At 45.2% G+C, this 22354-nt stretch overlaps 1 protein-coding gene across 4 annotated transcripts in view; it reads left to right on the top strand.

Moving 5' to 3' along the window:
* Positions 1 to 22354, top strand: part of RIN2 (Ras and Rab interactor 2) — a 214399-nt gene that overhangs the window by 147790 nt on the left and 44255 nt on the right. Inside the window, exons 1-2 of one of the 4 annotated variants that reach the window (XM_058563313.1) lie at positions 4188 to 4243; positions 6647 to 6810. The exons of 1 other annotated variant lie outside the window; for it this stretch is intronic. Coding sequence is in view for 2 of the 3 variants with exons in the window: in XM_058563310.1 (XP_058419293.1) it covers positions 4143 to 4243 (101 nt within the window). In the remaining variant the exon portion in view is untranslated. 2 more of the 4 variants (XM_058563310.1, XM_058563311.1) reach the window with 2 other exon arrangements.

Consider the following 22354-nt stretch of genomic DNA (forward strand, 5'->3'; position numbering starts at 1 on the left):
TGGGAGGAGAGAAGGAAGGGGCTGAGAAAACCCTCATCCAGCAGGGAAGGGTTCCATAGCCATCCAGCCAGGTGCAACCTCAGTCCTCATCCACCTTTGTGTCTTGGGGTCACTGTGCATTACAGATGAGTGGGGTTATCCGGGATTTGCCATCTGAGTGCTGCTGAGTGAGAACCACACTTTGTAGTTTCTTAGTGTTTGGCTAGGTATAGAGAAGGAGGCTAGTGTGGACCATAGAGGTCTGGAGATGCAGCCAAAGGTGTCAGCACAAGCAATGTCGGGAGGAAGCAGCTGGCTGGAGAGCAGCTGCTTCTCCTGGGGAAGGTCATTTGGGAATTTTATGTTCAAATCAATATGGTGGCCATGAAGGTGACTGTGGGTGGGGAGGGTGGATGTGTCTAGTGACCTATTTTCCTGCTGAGGCTGCGAATCTTTAATCCTAGGTTTGCCTGAGGCTGTGTCTGGCCCTCCATCGGACAGAGCTCTCTGCTCCCTTGTGGGCTGTGTGTGGGTCTTCTGTCTGGGACCATAGCCATGGCCCAGAATGGGAGGGGGACCCCAACCCAGAGTGGCGGGGCTTCTGCACAGACACTCAGACTCCCCAGCTCACCCCACTTGCTCCCACCTTTTTTCTTTTGGTGAGGAAGATTAGTCCTGAGCTAACATCTGTTGCCAATCAACCTCTTTTTGCTGAGGACGATTGGCTCTAGGCTAACATCCATGCCCATCTTCCTCTACTTTATATGTGGGACGCCTGCCACAGCATGGCTTGATAAGTGGTGCATAGGTCTGTGCCCAGGATCTGAACCCACAAACCCTGGGCCACCAAAGCAGAGCCCACGAACTTTACCACTACGCCACTGGGCCGGCCCCTCGCTCCCACCTTCTTAGTCCCTCTATCTCCTTCCATTTTCATACACATCCACCCTTTTTCCTATTTTCCTAATAATTTTGATTATGAAGTATTTTTAAATAAACGGAAAATCACACATAATACTAAAATACACATCACTAGCTCTGTCAAATTCTATCATTTTGCCATTTCATTTTAAGAAGTAGAATCTCACAGGTGGTTGAGCCTCTTGACCTGTGAACACCTCTGTCCACTTCTCCTCTAGAGGTAGCCACTATCCTTGATTAGAACTATAACCCCCATATTGCATATTGGAGTAGTCTTTACATCTATGTGTGTATCTACAAACACTAAATAGTACAATTTTGCATGGTTTTAAACTTCATATACTGAATGTAACCCTTTTCAACTTGTCTTTGTTTTTTTGCTTTTATGAAAGCTTTTTGAGCTTTGATGTTTATATATGTGTTGATGCATACAACTCTGGTTCATTCATTTTAACTGCTGTGTAGTATTCAGTACCTTAACTTATCCATTCTCCTATTGCTGGACATTTCGGTGCTTATAATTTAGTTTTCTTAGAAATAGTGGTGCAGCCAATACTCTTATAAAGGTCTCCTTATATGATGTGCAAGAGTTTCTCTAGAGTGCATATGTAGGAGGTCTGTGTATCTTCAACTCTATAAGATATTGTGAATTGCTCTCCAAAGTGGTCTATGAACAATACTCCTCTAGCAGCACATGGGGGTTCCTGTTTTCCCACATCCTGGAATATTTGGCATTGTAGAACTTTTTCCTTTTTTTTTTTTTTTTTTTGGTGAGGAAGACTGGCCCTGAGCTAACATCTGTTGCCAATCTTCCTCTTTTTGCTTGAGGAAGATTCTTGCTGAGCTAACATCTGTGCCAGTCTTCCTCTATTTTGTATATAGGACGCTGCCACAGCATGGCTTAATGAGCAGAGTGTAGGTCCACACCCAGGATCTGAACCCTTGAACCCCAGGCCGCCAAAGTGGAGTGCCTGAACTTAACCACTACACCCCTAGTCCAGCCCCTAGGACTTTTTAATTTTTGCCACCAGGATGTATGTAAAAGGAGATCTCTTGATCATTTTCTCTCCCAAGGCCCCAGTGCTTCTAGAAGCTCTATCTATAGCCCCCACCTCAGTCACACACAAAGGAGAAGGATCAAGCATGGAGGCCCTGGCTGACCTCCCTTCTGACCTCTAAGTATTGGGAGTGTGCAGAGCTATTTGCAGGGACCCTTTCTCTATCCACACTCTTCCCTTAGATAATCTCTTCCTGTTACAGGACGTGGGAACACTAACACGTATGCCAGTGACTTCCAAAGGTATAAATAGCTCCATCTTCAATGTCAAAAGCCACTTAAATTTAATTGATGGCTGATAAGCAACTCAAATAAAACTTAACCTGCCCAATATCCAACTCAATTTCCTCCTCAAACCTAAGACTGTCCCGTATCAGTCAATGGCACTGCCATCCGTCTAATTGCTCGAGCTCAAAACTTAGGAGTTGTCCTTGATTCTTCTCTTCTCGCCACCCCCACACTCCATCCATCAACTTCCATCAATGTCTATGTCACACTGGTCCTGGGTTTCCCCCGTTCTTTCTACCTCCACTGCTACCACCTTGGTTGGGCCACCATCATCTCTTGCCTGGACCCTTGCAGTTGCCTCCTGACTGGTCCCGCTGCTCCTCCTCTTGGCCTTACAAATCATTTCTCGCCAGCAGCCAAGGTGATCTTTCTAGAAGATAAAACAAGTAAAATGTCTTTCCCCTCCTTAAAGCCTTCCCATGATTCTTAGTGTAGAAAACTCAAATCCAAGGATACTGTGATCTAGAATGCCGAGGAGCTCTGGTTCCTGCCTGCCTCTCCTTCCACATGCCTCCCCAGCCTCTGGGACTTTCTCTGTGTGGAGGGCTCTTACCTTGATCGTTTCACGGCTCCCTTGTCATTCAGGGCTCCATCACTTCCTCAAAGACCTGTCCTAAACATCCCACTGTGGCTAGAGTGGCCCCTTAGCTGTTCCCTACAGAATCACTCAATTCTCTTTTCATTCTAGAACTTCTCAGTGTTCTGTGCTGTGGTTTGTGTCCCACCAGAATACCATCTTCATGAGAATTGTCAGCCTTACTCTATAACTTGTAGTGCCCGGCCCGAAGTGGGTGGCCAAAAAGGTTTGTTGAATTAATGAATGAATAGACGGGGTCAACATTTTAGAACAGTCTACACGCTCAAATGAAGTTTCTCCTGGAGTCTGGGTGGATAAAAGCTGCTTGAGGCAAGACAACAGTTGTCTTTAGCTAGAGGAGTGATTCTCAAACTTCTTAGTCACAGGGCACCTTTACCCTATTAAAAATTATGGAGGACCCTAAAGACCATGTGTTCGTGTGGATTCTATCTACAGATATTTGCTCTATTAGAAAATAAATGAAGAAATTTTTTAAATATTTATTTTAAAACAATCTATTACATTTTGACATAAATAACATTTGTATGAGAAATAACTGAATTTAAAACAAAAATTAGCAAGCAGTGGCACACTTTGAGAACAGCTGCTCTGTGCGCACAGTGCCCCTCAGCACCAGGAAAGATTCTGTTGAATGAGTGGATCCGTGCCCTCAAGAATTTAGACCAGCCTTCAGGGTCAGATGTAGCCTCGTCCCAGGTGTGGGTGGAGGATACAAGACCACACCAGCCTCCTGCCAGAACATTTCCCCATCCATTCCCCTATGTCTACCCTGCCCGCCCACTCACCCACTCCCAGACCATGCTGCCTTCTCTCTTCCCCTTTCCTTAACAGTCGTCTCTCATCAAAAGAGAACCAGAATAAATTGAGAAATAAGTTTAATGTTGTTGGAAACTGATTTGCAAGCTGTATATGTCTTTAAAATATGCTTATTTCTGTAGCCGCAGCAATGATTGTATAAATGGTAATCCAGGGAATTCCTCTTGAGTTTTCCCTTTGACGATATTAATGTTGAGGCCTGGTTTCACCAGGATTTGTTTGTTGCTCTTTGTATTCATGTTGAGAAACCAAACTGGGTGTCATATTCTTTTTCTTAGGACAATACCGAAACCTAAGTTCTTCCTCTTTCTAAGAAGCTGTTCCCTCTCTTATTTCTTCCTCTGGGTAGAGGAAATTCAGAGCCAGGATTTAAAAAAATAAAAACGTGGTCATCTCTGTGCTCCTATAGAAGTGGCTGTAGCTACCGGCCCTGGGCCTGCCTCTTCCACTTCCTGACGTCACACTATTTTTGTCTTTGAATAGCTCATTGACACGATCGCCTCGGAGATCGGAGAACTGAAACAGGAGATGGTGCAGACAGATGTCAGCCTGGAAAATGGCCTGGAACCCACCGAAGCCCACAGGTGACAGAGGCGATTAGGCGTCGGGTGCTGTTGGGGGCTGCGTGAACCCTCTTAGCTGCGAGGACTGCCGTTCCGGTCGCTCCTCAAGTTTGGGAACTGGGAGAGTGTGGCCGCTCCAGATGAAGCTCTCTGTAGGAGGTGGGAGTGGCCCAGGAACCAGTTGTCTGCTTGTTTATTTTAATCACTTTGAAGGCACTTGAACTTTACACGCTCTCAATTCCTCCTGGCATCAGAATCCGGAAACCTAAAGTTATATCTACCGTATCCACCTACTCACCATGATGGAAACAATAACGCAGCGGGATCCTCCGTGTGCAAAGTAGAATTCAGTGTAGCTCGTGTGAGTCTCCAGAAGGTTTAAAGGGGAGCACTAAAGAGGATGGACTCATTTTGCATTCTCAGGTCAGAAAAAAGCGCCAGCACTTACCATAGCCATTAGCCTGAAATGTGATGCAGCATATTGGAGATTGGATGTGGTTGAAAATGATTCAGAAAGCGGAGGCAGTGTGCTGCGCTGGTTAAGTGTGATACGCTGTGTACATCGTGCAGGTGATCTGAGTAGGTCTTTATCTGGAGAATGTGGTGCAGAGGTCCAGGTGGGGTCAGGTTGGAGGAGACCGCCAAAACCTCCTCCAGCTCTTGGATGCCGCACTGTAACGCACTGCTAGCAAAGACAACAGAGTACGCTCAGTACAAAATGACGTGGACACTTGGTGCCTTGGAGGCCAGATTCATTATTAGTTTCCCCTTTCCCCTTTCCTCAGGAAATGGGGTTGAGGTTACCTGGTGCAGTGTGAGGGTGAGATTGATGGAGCTGGTTTTGCCTGCAATCATGAGACGGGCAGGAGGCCTGCCAAGGAGGCTAACCAGGTGGCACTGGTTGTCCAGGCAGGTTTCAAACCCGCCCGACTTGTTCCCTGCCGCAGGCCGAGGGGAAAGTGCGCAATCCCAGGGAGGCACTTGGCAGTGGAAGGTGGTGCTTTGACTGCTGCGTCTGTCTCTGGAGGAACTGTATTTCCCCTTAGTTGTGGGAATTCTGTGTGCCTTCTGTGTCCTTTCCTTCTCCATAAAATAGCTGGAGTAGACCAGATGGTCCCCAGGCTTCCTGCAGCAGCACCTAGGCGTTCTATGATTCCTCTAGACCTCAGTGTGATGGGTTCGACTGGTTAATATTTTCCCTGTAAACTAGACAAATGCACAAGGAGTTTTGATTCGAGACGTTCTGCCTCACATTCAGAGTAGGTTCAGCCTCCGAGCAACTTTAGCCAGGGGGATTCTCTTTACCCTTTTCATTATTGAGCTAAAATTAAATTGTAAGTCTGGGCTGATGACCAAAGAGTGGAGAAGAGAGCTTTAGTAGCTGATTTCTCCCACTTCCAGGAAACCCAACACTGTGCGATGGACCCTGAGCTCTGCAGATGACAGACAGGAGCCGCAGTGACCTCCCCTCCCTACAGCTAAGCCACAGGGGATGTTAGGTTTGCTGGAAAGAGTGGTAGCAGGTTAGGGGCCATCAAGATCTTGGTCTGACGGCAGTGGTCTGGGGGTGGGGTTGCTTGACCATCATTTAATCTTTAACATCTCTTTTAATCTTTTTCTTTTCAAATTTAAGAATGACTGTAAGCATTCCCCAATAACTATATTATTTTCAGATTAATGTCACTTATTCTTGAATGCTGTGTTGTTTAATTCCTCCATTTTTGCCCAGTGTGTCAGGAGGGCCAGATAATGGAGAGAGGGTAAAGGGGACTTGGGGCTGTTTCCAAAATGAAGGCAGAGCAGAGCAGGGCTGTGGCCACAGGAAACAGCAGGTCAGCCTGGCGCAGAGCCGCCCAAAAGGCAGACGAGGGGACAGGAGAGCAGGAGCAGGTAGCAAAGCCACCTCAAGTGAAACCCATGTGGAGAGAAGAAGCGATTGGCCTTCTGGGACCTTGGCTGGGCACGTTCTGGTGGCTGCACAGAAGCACTGCAGTCGCCCTCCTCTGTCACATTGTCCTTGGTGAGTGTGAGCTGTGGTATGGCCTCACCCACCCTGGTGCAGTCACCAGGACGTGTCTGTGGTTCCTTAGTTTGTTAAACGCTGGGTTAAGTGCGAGGCTGGTGCCCTAGGTTAGGAATGCTCTTCCCTAAGTTAGGAATGCTGTTCCTCTACCTATGCTGGCTTTTGGTTTCTCATTTGGGGTTAATGTTAAGAAGAGGTTGAGATGTTGAACTTTTTCTTGTGTCATGGACCCCTTCTCAGAATAATATTTTAAATGCATAAAATAAAATATGTAGGATGACATAGAGAAAACAATGATATTGAAATACAATGATCAGAATTTTAAACATGCATGATTTCGTAGCAAATAAAGTGCAGGTACTTTATTTACTTACACAGTAGGTGACGAGGTCTAGTTGTAGGTCTGGGAACTACTGTCATCTGGAAGCAGAGATGAGAATAAACAGTACTTCTGCACCACGAGGAAACATCTGGGGCTTCTGTTGGTCACAGAGTTTCAGCTGCTGAGAGCTACTGGGATTTGTTGCCTGCATTCAAGATGGGAGGAAGTTAATTTCAAAACCAGGTTAGTGAAGGTAAACATGTCACTTTTCAGTTCTCACCTCCTGTCCTATCATCATCATTTGACACGGTCCGTCTACCTGCCCTTCCTGGACCACTGCTTGGCTTGGCTTCAGGGACACCTTGCTGCCTGGTTTCCGCTCACCTCGCCTGCTGCTGCTTCCCATCTCCTGGCTGGGTGCTCCTCATCTCCCTGACCTCCTAACCCTGGAGCACCCAGAACTCAGGCCTTGAGCCTCCTCTCTTCACACCTCCCATCTTCTCTCTCCCACTAGCCTTGAGCAAGATACTTAGAAATCTCTGTGCTTCAGTGTCCACATCAGTAAACTGTGGATCATAACAGAGCTTTAGCTCAGAGTTGTTAGGAAGATTAAGTGAGTTAATAGCTGTAAAGGACTTAGCACAATGTTGGCACGTGGTAAACACAATACAGTCTTGCGTCTTAATGACGGGGATAGTTCTGAGAAATGCGTCATTAGGTGATTTTGTCATTGTGCAAACATCGTAGAGTGTACTTACACAGACCTACTTGGTATAGCCTACTATACACCTAGGTTCTATGGTGCTAATCTTATAGGACTACCATCGTGCATGTGGTCTGTCATTGACGGAAGTGTCGTTATGTGGCACGTGATGGTATGTTATTTACTGAACGAGATCTCTAGAGTGATTCCCAGCTAATCCCATCCTGATGGCTTTGATACCATCTGTATATTGGTGATTCCCAACTTATATCCCTAGGCTGGTCTTCTCTTTGAATCCAGATGTTTGCGTGTAGCTTCCCACTCAGCCTGACCTTTGGCATCTCAAACTTATAAAAATCAGGACTGAGCCCTTGGTTTCCCTACACAGACCTGCTTCTTCCATCCCCCTAACCATGCCTCCAGGTGCTTGGGCCTCACAGTCACCCCTGATGCCTCTCCTTCTCTCATAACCACCATCCTCTCCATCTCAAAATCCTGGCGGCTCCACCTTTAAGATAGGTCCCCGGTGGGACCAGCACTCACTAGCACCCCTGCCTGGTGCCTCTGCTTTCACCCGTTCACCTTCTCTGGGCTCTTATCTAAGCAGCATAGAGAACGCTCTAACTTTAGTTCACCTAATCCAAGTCATGTTGCTCTTCTTCAATAGTTTTCTATTTAAAACCTAGTTGTCACATGGCCTTTGAGACCCTACAGGATCTGACTCCTCACATCCCCTCACCAATGTCTCCTCTTAGTCTCTCCACCTCCATCACTCAGCTCCAGCTGCACCAGCTCCTTGCCAAGCAGGCTCCTGCCTCCTGGCCTCTGTACTTAACTGTTCCCTCTGCCTGGAATGCCCTTCCTCCAGGAAGCATTTACCCTTGACCCCTCCCTTCCTCTGTCACCTTAACTGGCTTTATTTTTCTTCATAGAACTTGTACAGATCTGACATATATTCGCTTGCTTCATTGTGCATTTTCTGCCTCCCAGCCCTGGAAGGTGAGCTCCGTGAGAGCAGGAGTTTGGTCTATGTTCAAAGCTGTTTTTCCAGTGCCTACAAGTGTCTGGCATATAGCATACACTCAAATATTTGTCGAAGGGACGAATGAAAGATGCCAACCCTTAGGAGATTCTAAAGTATTCGAGCATCGGAGGCCTCTTGCAGAAATAAGACATCACCCTTGTGAAGCAATTAGGGGATACCAGCCAGTGCATGAAAAAATAAGAAGTTGAAAATGTGTGATAGGCCTTAAGCTTCCTCCCTAGCAAAGAAGAGGGACCAGAACCCCTTCCCACTATGTTCCAACCCCGCTTCCTCCAACAATTCTGAGTTCAGACTGTTGTGAACGTTTGTCAGTAGAATAGGAGCTGATTAAATCTACCCCATGCCCTTTGCTAGTGTATTACCAAATAGAAGCTAGGAGGCCAGCAGAAAGATGAGGGCTTTCTTGTTCCTGATTATCTGCTCTCTCAACATGCTGTTTCTTGTTTCCTCTTTCTTTCCACTCCATTCCCCTCAAAGACTAGAGTATAGGAAAATAAAGGCTTTTCCTTTCCCCTCCTCCCCCAGGATTTCACAATCCATTTTCGGGTGGGGGAAGGGTGTCTGTTTGGGCAGGCCAGTGCTCCTCCCTCATCATCACCTGGACCCATCAGCCTCTAGGCTGAGACAAGTCTCTAAAGATTCCTGTGTCCTCAGGTAGAACAGAGGAATCAAACAAAACAACTTCCTGAAGTGAGGCTCAGGCCAGGCGTGCAGGATCCCTGAGGATCCTGGCCAGACCAGCCCACCGAAGCTGCTGCTGCCTTTGTTTACCCTCTTACTGCCCTTTACCTCCCTCCCTCCTGTTATCCCCTGGCTGGTACACTCCAGCCCAAGCGGATCCCTGGGGATGCCCAGGGTGCCAGAACTCCACACCTTTACCCCCCCAGAATCAGACACACAGAATTAAAAAATTCCTTGGCCAACTCTGCCCAATGCTACAGTGTAGCAATTGGTCACCACCATTGGCCTCTTCTGGAAGGGTCTGTGTCCCAGGGAAGTTCCGAGCTTCCCAGCAGCTATGTGATAGTGTTGATATCAAAACCACAAGAAACTCAGACTGCCGGTCCCTGGTGCAACCCTTCACTTCCTCACTTGAGTGGAGGTTAGGACGCAAGATTAGAAGAGAACAATATTGGCTCACAGTGTGGGGAAGAAATGCCCAGCGTTCCACTTAGGTAAGTCTCCAGTAGGATAACTGTGACCCTATTAGCTGTTCTGTGATCTAGTGAATGAAACCCATTCTCACTTAGTGCTGCTTTTAAAACACTTTCTGCTGAAGTAAAACATAATTGAGAAAGAGCGCACAAATTAATATATAGCTAGATGAATTATCACAAATACCACATAACAGCACCAAGATCAAGAAATAGAACATTCTCAGCACCCCTCAGTGCTCCTTTCTAATCTCTGTGCACCCCAAGGGTAACCACTTTCCTAACTTCTGTTACCATAGATTAATTTTGCCTGTTTTTGAACTTTATATAACTGGAATCATACAGCATATGCTCTTTTAACTCTGACTTCTTTCATTCAACGTTTTGTATAGGATTCCATTGTGCGAACACAGCACAATTTGTTTATCCATTCTACTGTTGATGGATATTTGAGTTGTTTCCAGTTTGGTGCTATTTTGAATAATGCTGCTATGAACATTCTTATGCATGTCTTTTCATGAATGCACATGACACACGTGAGTTAGGAATATAGGAGTGAAATAGTTGGGTTGTAGGATGGTTATGTATTCAACCTTAGTATATAGTGCCCAACAGTTTTCCAAAGTCATCATATCAATTTGCATTTCCACCAACAGTGTGTGAGAGTTCTGAATGCTCTATTCTCATCTGCACTTGGTACTGGCTACTTATTCATTTTAGCCATTTGGATGGGTGTGTGGATTTAGAGCTTCTGAAACCATGGTGGTTAGAGACAGGTAAGAGTACCTGTATGTTGAGGGCCAGCCTGGTGGCATAGTGGTTAAGTTTGCGTGCTCCACTTTAGCAGCCCTGGGTTCTCGGGTTCGCATCCCAGGCATGGACCCATACATTGCTCATCAAGCCATGCTGTGGCTGCATCCCAAATACAAAATAGAGGAAGACTGGCACAGATGTTAGCTCAGCAACAATCTTCCACAAGCAAAAAGAGGAAGATTGGCAACAGATGTTAGCTCAGGGCCAATCTTCCTCACCAAAAAAAAAAAAGAGAGAGAGAGAGAGCGAGAGTACCTGTATATTATGACTCAAGTATTTATCTCAGTGCTTTTCCTTGAGTCTATGAGACTCAGGAATGGGGATTCTTTAGTTTTGATAGAGCATCGCATTTTTCCACATGTCTAAGTTAAAGGTTAAAGTCCTGGAGAATTCTGAGCTCATAGCCAGTTCATTGGGTGATATTTATGGAAACTGGAGTACGGAAAGGATTATTTGGAAGGAAGAGATAAAAAGATAAAATAATCCAGAATTAGAAGAAAAGGGCAAAGACATATGTACCTTTAATTATTTGTATTTCTACTTTTGAATTTTAGATCTAATAAACTTGCAGCAGGAAAAAATTGGCAACGAGATTCTCCCCATCTCTTAAATTCCTTTGCATTACTTTGTTCAGTATGTATATGCAGAAATATTTAGCGTCTCATGAACTGATTTGGCCAAGGCCATTAGCTGCATCATAACTAAAAAATGTATGCGCTTAAACCTGATACAGCTATTTTTGGAGTTTTTAAACTTCAAATTTATTCTGCCTTTAAACTCAGAATACATCTGCATCCAAGACAATTTCCTGTATTTAAAAAATATATGTCCTCAAGTTCAGTGACTTCAAACACAGAATGTAATATCCCTTCATTTTATTCCTTTCTATCTTTTCCTCTTGAAAACATCAGATACAAAATGACTATTCTTCATTGATTTATGCCTACGTTTGCTCTTCTGAAGATTTTGGAGAGTGTATTCATGAGGTCATTTGGAAGCAAATTTAAGTCATCAGATGCAAAAATCACTTTTTATTTTGTCTTCTTACACAGTATCTATGTCATGTGTAGTGTTAGCCCGCAAAACAATATTTCGCTCTTTTGCCATATCTGGAAACCTGCCTGCACCTCAGGCCGTTGGTTCGGGGCTTGGGGCCCATCCTAAGGTTCCACAGATTTCTGAGAGCAGGCGGCTCTCCTAGAACCAGTCACACCTGTCAGAAAGGTTGGTTTTCCTCCATTACTGTGAGCTCCGGTCTGGTTCACCAGAACAAGAGAAGTTCACATTAATCATTTGCTGCAGATTATTAGGTATATCTTGCAGTATTTTAGGCCCCTTGAAAAAAGTGATGTTATTAAAACTAATGGTTCCTTCTTACATAATGTCTATTTCTAAGAATTGTAAATACACATGTCCACTAATTCTTGAATATTTGTCAGTGCCTGCCTGTTCACATTCTTTGAAGAATATCTAATGGGAAGACAGGATAGAGAAGCTCTTTGACTTGGGTTGAGATTGCGTTCTGAAAGACAGTTGAAAATCCATTGTCTGAAACACCCAAGTGATGCCATAGACACGGCCACTCTTTCCCTCAGTGGAGGTGGGGGGGTGCTTTGAGGGGACTTTGTTCATAATGAGAGGAGGTCATAGAGTGTAATAGTTTTGTAGTAATAAGACATTTTCCTATCCTGCCTGTTGAGAATATTCTGCTATGACTAGCTGATCAGTTTCCCCCTAATCACCCATAGTGTTTCCTCATTTCAAGCCACCAAGAGTTTTTGGAATGTAGTTTCAAGGAATTCTGTGAGGATTGACCAATGCTTTGTTCAATGTAGCAACAATTAAGTTCAACTTAAAAAATATGTTTACTGAGTGGTGCTATTTGGTAAAATACCTGGACAGTGGAGCCTGAAGATTTACACAACCTAGGGAGAAAGCAGCGTAAACAAGTGAATATCATATAACGGAATGAGGACATAACAGAGGACTATACCAGATGAATGGAGGAGTGTACCAGGTGTCCTGGAAACCTTAGGGGGGAAGCAGGTAATTCCAGGTAGGAGGTGGTTTGAGAAAAGATGAGATTCGAGACTCGACACCAACCTTAAAGTGTGAGATAAGCAGGTGTAGGTACAGCCCCCAGATTAAAAATGGCCAAAACAGCTGTTTAGTCTGTCTTGATTGGTGATATCTGTGATATTGCAGAAGGTTTTTAAAAAGAACATGTAAGATTTCTTTTTTCATTACCAAACGCACAACACAGAAAATAAAAATAAATATTTATGAACCCACCCCCTGAGAAAGAGCCACTGTTGAGTGTGTATTGGCTATTTTATTTCTTTGCCTTGGCATGTATCCTTCCAGTGTTTTTCCGTGTGTTAAAATGGTAGATTGTGCATGATTTCCACTGATGTACAGGGTGTTTTTGGTCGTCCTGGAAATGTACAGTGTGTCCTAGAAATCGATTCCAATTGTGTTGAGGGGTAGCACCTTCCAATTTAGTGGCTGGCTTCCCTGTCAGCAGTACACTTGGGCACACACAATTGTTAACAATGACATACTCTCGAGTTAGATATCTTTTGCCCTTTACAGACCTTGCCTGGCTGCTAGTATTGGTAGTTGATTCGGCCACAGAATATCTGCTTGGTGAGAATGCAGTTGTGATTTAGTCCAGCTACAAAGTAACACCAGTGTAACCAAAAGCATTTAAAGACTAAGAAGTGCAAATCCACGCCCTTTCCGTGAAGCCTCGCGGCTCAGGCTCAGAGGTCAGCAGGCCAAGACTTGGAGCCGCCTGGCTCCTTCTCCTCCTGTTTTCAGCTCCAGGGATACCCAGGACAACAGGTTCTTTGTTTCTATTTCTTAGTTTTACAGGAACAAATGAATGCCCCGCCAGCGTTGGCTCCATATCTGCCCTTTTCATCTCTAGCTGGAGAGTCAATGAGAGGAAGTTCATAAGCAAAAAAAGTCACCGAATTGTTCTCCTCTTGTGAACGTGGCAGTACCTCCGCCCTGGAGGCAGACGTGTGTTTTTTTGTTGATGTTGTTTCCATTTCTGTGTTCTCTTCTCCTAGTCCTCAGTAGCTAGAACTTAAAAATCATCGAAGGCCCTAAAAATCTTCCGCAAAAATCCTCCCTCAACATGCTTTTAGAAATCTTTTTGAGGAAGCTGAGGCCTCCTCCCTCAGAGAGTAGCAGCCCTTAGCTACGCAGGAATAAAAGCCACAACCCAAAATATGTTAGTCTTTTTCCTTTCAGAGTTTAGGGGACAAAAAAGGTCTTGAGGAATTAAAATATCAACTTGCATGGTGTAGGGTAACTGCACAAGTCAGAGAACTGGTCGCAAGCCCAGTTCTATCAACTTCTAGCGTTTTGACCTCAAATAAGGAGATAAACTGGATAGCCTCTACTATCCCTCCCAATTCAGGTAAACATGCAGTGATCCTTACAAGGATATCCCTTCGCCAGGCCTCTGCCCCATCACTTTTCTCATCTTGGGAGGTGGGTAAAAGATTCCTCAGCTCATCTGGCAATTTCTCTCCTATAAACTGAGAAATTAGCCAGGGCCTCTGCCTGTAGCCAGAACAAATTTGGGCCTCCCTTCTTCTCCTAACTTAAATATTACAGAGTAGGGGTTTAATTCAGCTTCACAAATTCTAAAGAAGTGTTTTCATGATTGAAAGCGTTAGGAAATCATTGGACATCAACTACTCGGTATTTTTGAAATGGAAAGTGTTCTGGGAATTTTTTGTTTGCTGTATGTGTACATAGGTGTTTAACAAAAATTGGAATTTGTCCTTGTGCCAGAAATTTTTGTCAGATGGATCTCTTCAGTATGAGCTGTTGTTTTTGTCAGGGTTGGGGGGAAATCGTTTTTCTACTCTTCATGTGTTCTTATGGCTTGACTAATAATAAAATTGACAAAAGACCAGATTAACAGGAGAAAAACCCAGTTTAATGCATATGTATTGGAGATCATAGAGAAATGATGCTCAGAGAGTGAACAAAGCAGGCAGTCTATATATCTCTTACACAAAGAAACAATAAATTTGTGAGGAATGACATAACAAAGAAACTTAGATTTGAGGTACGTAATTAGTGAGGCATTTAAGCAGAGTTTAGGCTTGAAGTAGTAAATTAGCAAGGTTTGCTTCTGCAGGCTTCTCGGCCCTGAATGCTGTGGTGATAAGGATGCAGAGGGAGCACCTTTCACGTGGGAGATTTATTTCTTGCTTTTTGGGGAACAGAGAGAGGAGGGTCAGAATGCCCTTTTGCTTCTCAAGTAACTTAAATTCAAAATAATCAATATGCTATTGTGGGATATTTTGGGGTGGCCTGCCCTGGGCCCCAACGTTTTCTTCTTCTCTCTACATAAGAGGCCTTTTCTACTAACATTTTTTCAGAACCAGTTGATCCCAGACCCATCACTTCTCTTCCTCCAGCTCTACAAAGCCCTTGATTCATTTCCCACCAAGCCTGGCATATTGGCCACTGTTTGGCATTTGGGGTGTGTTTGCTTTCCTTTTGATACATACACAAGGATCTACTGCTCCAACCAAGAGCAAGACTATGGTGGACACAGGACTCTGACTTCTGTCTGGTCCTTAGTTCTTAAGACAACCCCTGCACTGGCCTTTGTAGCTGGAAGCCTGAACTCCCCAGCAGTGCCATGTCCCGGGTTGCACCTTTCTTGCCACTGCAGGTAGTTGAGGAACATCGTGTGAAAAGGCTTTGTTAGGCTGGGTGCAGCTGAAGAGCCGACATGGGCAGCATGAGGAAGGGAGGCCCCCAGAGAGGCAGGATATACATGGAAGTTCACACAAAAATATCAAGAGAAGTGGCTTCTTGTCCTTTCTTTGTTCCATCTGAAAGCTGAGGAGGACAAGCACCAGAGCCCAGGTTGGGACTAGACCCTAAGGATGGGGATGCTCCAGCTCCAGAGACCTGCCAGGAGCCATCCTCAAGAAGGTTCATTAAATGCTGATAACACAAGCTCCAGAGTTTTGTCTATAGAATAGACTTTATGTCTCCTAGATGGAAACACATTGCCTTGCTTTTTTCGTATGAATATCTAAAAATTATTTGTGAATATCTAAAAATAAAAGAGACATCCTGGAAACTCTACTGAACAGAATCTTTATTCACAGTTCCCAAGATGTTCCAGGCTCTTATAATCAGTTCTTTTCAGGTTTTGTTTGTTTTAGTAACAGATACCTTTTTTCAACAAGAATCCATCTTTAGAGACAGGGGAAACTGAGGCTCAACGACATGTAGTAAGGGGCCCCGGACTCGCAGTTATGAAGAGTCAGCTGAGACTTTGATTCAAGTCTGATGGCGAATGCTCTCCCCACCAAACCACTGAAGATTATGAAGCTGAGCAGAAACTGGAATGGGGTCGATTTGATTGAAGGTATCACATGCCTTACAAAAATTAACGACTTGATATTGATGCATTCACATGTGCAGGAAGTGGGTGGTTTTCATCCCAAGAGAATGATAACTCTTCGGTAACTGAGTGTTAAAGCCCCCGTAGGTGTGTGCGCAGGGTTCTCACTTTGGGGTTTTCCAGACCTCACTCTGTGCCTGACTTAACCGAAGGCAGCTTTCCTGCCAGTACTATCCCTCTCTTCTGTGCCCAAAGAGCTGCTTTTGTTGGAATCCTAAATCTCATTCCCAGTATTGGAATAAGGCATTCTGAATTTGGGGACCCTGAATGGAGTGCCTATCACCAATGTCCTGTGTTGGTGGGCATAGAATTACAATTCTAGGCCAAAACTCAGCATTGACTTTTACAACCAAAGCCACCCAAGACGTACCCCTTGCCAGTCGATGGCAGGCTGGAGGGGGTGTCCAGGTGGGAAATTCATGAGCAGGGAGGAAGGAGCTGCTGAAAGTTTGAATTTGTTGTTCTGGAAGGAGTTGGGCTGCTTCCTTGTCTCCCCCCAGGCCCTGAGATGGCCAAAGTCCAGGGGGCTCTTGATACCTCTGGTGATTTTTGCCACCCTTTCCTGATAAACCCAGAGACAAGAACCCTTTGTCTCCTGAGACCAGCACTGAGCAGCCGGATTCTATTGATGGGGCCTGGCTGAGGAAAGGCCTGAATCAGAGGTTGTGCACGGGGGACCCCGGAGGAAGCTGTTGGAGAGACCCAGTGCCCTGGACCTTTCTCATTCCCCACTGAACTTCTCTCTTCCTCACTCACAGGGAATAAACCTACTGTCTGCAGATCACCTGCTACCCAGTGCCCCTCCCGGCACACCTAGAGTAGGTATTTTATCAATGCCTGTGCTGGGCTAGGCCTGAGTATAGCCTGGAGTTGAAGCCGGGCCAGTAAGAGAGATAAGTGTATAATGCAGAGTAAAATGGGGTATGTGCCCCAGAGCCATATACACTGTGGGTAAAGGAATTCAGTGTGTGGGAGATTACTTGCAGCTGTAGGAGTTAGGGCAGGAGACAGGATTTGGGCTTTTGGGGAGGTGGGTAGGAGCCTGTCAAGGCAGTGGATGCCCAAGAATAGCGTGAACACAGGCAAGGAGGGGCTGAGCAATGGCAAATAGATGCTTTTTTCAGGATGATCTTCCCCCTTGAATCTAAGAGAGAAGTTTGTAAAAACTAACACAGGAGGGGCCAGCCCCATGGCTTAGCGGTTAAGTGCGCGCGCTCCGCTGCTGGCGGCCCGGGTTCGGATCCTGGGCGTGCACCGACACACTGCTTCTCCGGCCATGCTGAGGCCGCGTCCCACATACAACAACTAGAAGGACGTGCAGCTATGACATACAACTATCTACTGGGGCTTTGGGGGAAAAATTAAAAAAAAAAACTAACACAGGAAAAATATTCTTATGTTCTAATCCAAATTTCAGCGGCCCAGGTTCACGGGTTCGGATCCCGGGCACAGACCTATTCCACTCACCAGCCATGCTGTGGCAGTGTCCCACATACAAAAAAAAAAATAGAGGAAGATTGGCACAAATGTTAGCTCAGGGCAAATCTTCCTCAAGCAAAAAAAGAGGAGGATTGGCAACGGATGTTAGCGCAGGGCAAATCTTCCTCAGCAAAAAAAAAGTCTGGAAGGTCTACTGGGACCTTCAGAGAACCAGCCCTTGGCTGCAGGAAGAGCGCTCAGTCTTTCCGAAGGGTTGAGTTATCAGAGAGCATTTTGCTGGAAATCCAGGTGGGGTCTGGGAAGGTAAGACCCAGGGAAAGCCTGCCACTGACCCCTTCAAATTCCAAATCTGAGGCGGCCCTTGTGGCTACTCAGCCCCCCGTACAACACCAGGATTGGCCTGGAAGGAGCAGGCAAAGCAAGCAGGGATTCTGCTTCCCAGAAGAGAATTACCTTCCACACCTTTGTAAAGCCCGATATAGGAGACCAGTGGTGCCTGAGTCCAGAAATTGGGGAGTAGAGAGGGAGACAGACCAAAAGCGGAGCTGTGTTTTAGGAGGTTGCGATAATCATTCCTCCAACTAGTCCTGCTGCCTCAGTCTGCAAATGGCTCCAGATGGCTCAATTTACAGAGTCCATTAATTCTGTAAGTAGCAGCAAAACAGAATACCTGGATAAAATATGAGTGGCTTTTCCATGAAGGTAGATCGCAAATGTACCAAATTCCAGAGCTGATGGGATAGTGTTTGTGCTAAGGCACAAGCACTCACACATGCAAACACAGAGAAGGGAGCCAGAGAAGCATGGAATGTGGTTTAGGAGAGCATTACCTGATTAGAGGCACCACCCACGTTATTTAATTCCACAGAGGACTTGCTGTTCATCCTCTGAGAGGTTTTCAGAAGTTGCTAATTAAACCAATCTCTTTTTTAGTTAAACTGTGATCTAACAGTCTGCTGTAAAAAGGAATATTCTTAGTACATTTTAAATATTTCATTGAAACAGCTTTTCTCCTTAAAAAAAAAACCAATCACATCACAGATGTTGACATAAATTGTCCATATAAAAAAATATAATAGTTCAGCTTAATGAAGGTGTGTTTTTAACACATAGAGAAAGTTTGGGGGCTTTTTGTTTTTTTTAATTATGCTTGTTTTGTCCCCATGTCCTAACTCGGAGGACAGAGCCATCCGGAGCACTGCACTTGTGCTGAGACCCCTTAGCCAAATAGACATGTACCACCCTTGTTGACAGGGATAATTTGGCATTTTGCCTTGTATCTAGGCCCCTTAAACTTTATTTTGACTATTCAATAGCCAAACTGGGATTTTTATATCTAGGAGATTGTTGACTGTGTTTACTGCACTAGTACTTTTCTTTCACAGAAACAACCTAACATCAAATTTTTATGTGTTTTTTCTGTACTGCCTTGTTAATTGTCTATCTTATTTGTTTGAAAAAAGACTGGACTGTAAAGTCAAAGTATAACCCCCCATGTGTTGTGTAGAATGGAGCTTGGGAGAAGGAGTGACGTATTGAGAAGTGCGAGGGAACCACACGCTTCTAGACCTTGGTCACTAGAAGCTGCATTGATAGATTGTGCCATCCTCTGGAGTTCTGGATTAGGACAAGAAAGAGCATCATTTGAAAGTTCTGCTGAAAGTTTTTGGTTTCTCTGAGATGAATCTAAGTCTGCAAATTTTAATAAAACTAGTCCTCGTGTCTGCCTGACTGTCCTGCATTAGAATACGCTTCCTGCAATCACTTATTCTTGCTCCTCCCTAAGCTACTGATGCCTGGCCCTGGGAATGAAGGGGATACAGCCAAGTGGAAAGGCCACTCTCATCCCGCACTCTGAAGAGCCTTAAATCAGGTGTGACCAGAGGGGAGCTGGTGCTGGAAAGCCCTGTCCCCCATCGCCCTCTCCCCTCAGAGTAGGTAGAATATCCAACCGTCTGCTTCAGAGCCCTGAGGCCCAGGTGGGTTGGAATGGGGAGAGATATAGTGTATGAGCTTTCCAGTGTTTGTTCTCTGGCTCTAGAGACACCTGAAATTTGTGGGGCATTTTATGATTCATTGAATATTTTCACATGTGGGTCTCAGCTTCATCTCCCCATGAAAACAGCCCTAGACACTTGGAAACAGTAGTAATAGTTGAGTAAATAAATCAATTTTATACTCATAAAAACCCAGTGAGATAGTAGATATTTTTCCATTCCATTTTCTCCAAATTATTATTTTTAGAAATTTCAAACATTACAGAAAAGTTGCAAGACTAGTACTGTTCATCTAAATTCACCAATTATTGAAAACTTTGCCACATTTGCTTTATCTCTCTATATGTTCTTCCTTTTTTTGTGTGGAGGGGGGTGCAGGACTGACCATTTGACACTTACTTTCAAACATTTTCACTTTGCCCCTAAATTCTTCAGTATGCATCTCATGCTTTTCTTAAGAACAAGAGCGTTTTCCTACATAACTATAATAAAATGATCACGTTTAGGAAATTAATCATCTACACAATATCATCTAATATACACCCTTATTCAAATACCCCCAATTGTTCTTTATTGCTGTTTTTTATTCTGATGCCATATGTGATCAATTCCATGCACTCACTATAGTTATCACATCTCTTTAGTTTCCTTTTATCTATAATAATCCCACAGCCTTTTTTTTTAAAAATCTTCCATGACACTGACTTTTTTTTTTTTTTTGAAGACTGGCTCTGAGCTAACATCTATTGCCAATCCTCCTCCTTTTTTTTTTCCCCAAAGCTCCAGTAGATAGTTGTATGTCATAGTTGCACATCCTTCTACTTGCTGTATGTGGGACGCCGCCTCAGCATGGCCGGACAAGTGGTGTGTCGGTGCGCACCCAGATCCGAACCCCGGGTTGCCAGTAGCGGAGCGTGTGCACTCAACCGCTAAGCCACAGGGCCAGCCCAACACTGACATTTTCGAAGAATTCAGCCTGCTGGTTTTGCAGAAAGTCCCTGAATTTGGATTTGTCTGTTTCCTGCCATGTAGATTCAGGTTAAACCCATTTTGGGGCAGGAAGACGACCCAGGTGATACTATAACCTTCTCAGAGCCTCACATCTGACGCTCTGGATGTCAGGTGTCTCATTTTGGGAGGCGCTAACCCCAATCACCTGGTTCAGATGGTGTCTGCCAGGTTTCTCCATTGTCTGGGCACCTTTTCCTCTTCATGATAAGTAATCTGCAGGATGATATTTTAAGACTGCGAATGTTCTGTTTCCTAACAGTCTTTCATCTACTGATATTAGCATCCATTCATGATTCTTGATGGCACTAATTCTACATGGTGGGGGTGGGGTATTGTTATTTACCACTTTCAGGTTAGAAAGACAAAGCTCAAAAAGAGCTCACCAGGGCCGGCCCAGCGGGGTAGCAGTTAAGTGCGCGTGCTCCGCTGCTGGCGGCCTGGGTTCGGATCCTGGGCGCGCACCAACCCACAGCTTGTCAGGCCATGCTGCAGCAGTGTCCCATATAATGTGGAGGAGGATGGGCATGGATGTTAGCTCAGGGCCAGTCTTCCGCAGCAAAAAGAGGAGGATTGGCATGGATGTTAGCCCAGGACTGATCTTCCTCACAAAAAAAAAAAAAAAAAAAAGCTCACCAGGTCTCAGGTGCCAGCCGTCCCACTGTGACCATGTCATCATTAGAATCTCCTGGATTAGGTTACAGTGGTTTATCTTTTATAAGCCACTCATTCTTTGCCCTCCCTCATATTTGCACATGGATGCCTGTGTTAGAAATCAGGTTTCTATTAATCTCATCAGATTCTGTCTTGGGTCTTGGGTCGAATTCCCTGGAAGCAGAGCCTGAGATGGGATTCTTGTGCAGTGATTGATTGAGAGAGGCTCTCAGGAGCAGCCTGTGAAGGAGTGAGGGATACAGGATGGGATAGGGAGGAAACTGGGCCAAGATTTGGGGTCAGCTGATGTGTAGCCTCAGCCTGATCCCTCAGGGAGCTCTGAAGTGTGACTAGCACCTCACAGTTGCCCCACCTTGAGGCAAGAAGGCCACTCCTCTACACCCCGTGTCAGTATGTCTTTAGCAGTGGGCCTGCTCCCAGGGGAGGGCATAACTTCCTGGTCATGTCCAGGAGAAGGGGGCGGCTGTGAGCCTTGGGCAGCTGACACTCACAGCAGCGGGGGCGTGGGTACCTGGTCTGGTAAAGGGGATCTGGGGCAGGGCACCAACAGCATCCACTGCATGTTGGACATATCCCTCATTAGTTCTTTCCTAAAGGTTGTCCCTGATAAAAGCCAATTTGTCCTGTAATAATGTGCCACAAACCTCAGATGGTTGTCTGAATAAAGGCATTAGTGAGCTTAGTCACTTGCAAAGACAAGATCTAATTTATAGTTGCTCCTTTATGAGGCCCCATGAATCTTATTCGCCATCTTCCTGTCTGGGCCCTGGCTTTTTAGGCTGAGGTCAGTTGTCAGAACAAAGGCTTTTTAGCTTCTTGAAACAAGTGAGGTGTCAGGAAGTGCCCTTCTAAGGAAAGAAGAAGTGTCAACATGAGTGTCAGGACTGCCACGTTAGAGATCATAGAATTCGGTCGTGGTAAAATATCCCCAACCTGAAATGGCAGGGGTGAGATGTTTCTTTATTTGGGTTCCGAGAATTCTTTCAATGGCATGTTACCCATCACCCCACCCCACCACCCCCACAAAAAAACCCACCTAATTGGATCTGAGTTGAAGTGCACATTTTGCTCTTAGGTCTCAAGCAAGTGCTCCTCAAAGTGCTCCTCAGAGTGGCAGCATCAGCGTCACCCAGAGCTTGCTAGAAATGCAGTCTCAGGCCTGCCCCAGATCTGCAGAATCAGACTATCTGGGGCTGAAACCAGGAATCTGGCTTAACAAACCTCAGGAGATTTCTCACACAGGCTCAAGCGCTGATCCAAAGCAGTGGTCGTAAACTTGGCTGCACGTTGGGACCGCCTGGGGAGCTTTAAAAAATTCTGATGCCTGCATTCTACCCCAAAGTGTCTGATTTATTTGATCTGGGATGCAATCTGGCCATCAAACCATTTTTAAGCTCCCCAGGCGATTCTAATGGGCAGCCAGTGTTGAGAATCCCTGCTCTAAAGTTGTCTCGTTTACCTTACGTGAAAGGAATTTTAACACCAGCTTCATTTTGAAGAGTTTGT

The sequence above is a fragment of the Diceros bicornis genome, chromosome 19, assembly GCF_020826845.1.
Source record: "Diceros bicornis minor isolate mBicDic1 chromosome 19, mDicBic1.mat.cur, whole genome shotgun sequence".
Lineage (NCBI taxonomy): Eukaryota > Metazoa > Chordata > Mammalia > Perissodactyla > Rhinocerotidae > Diceros > Diceros bicornis.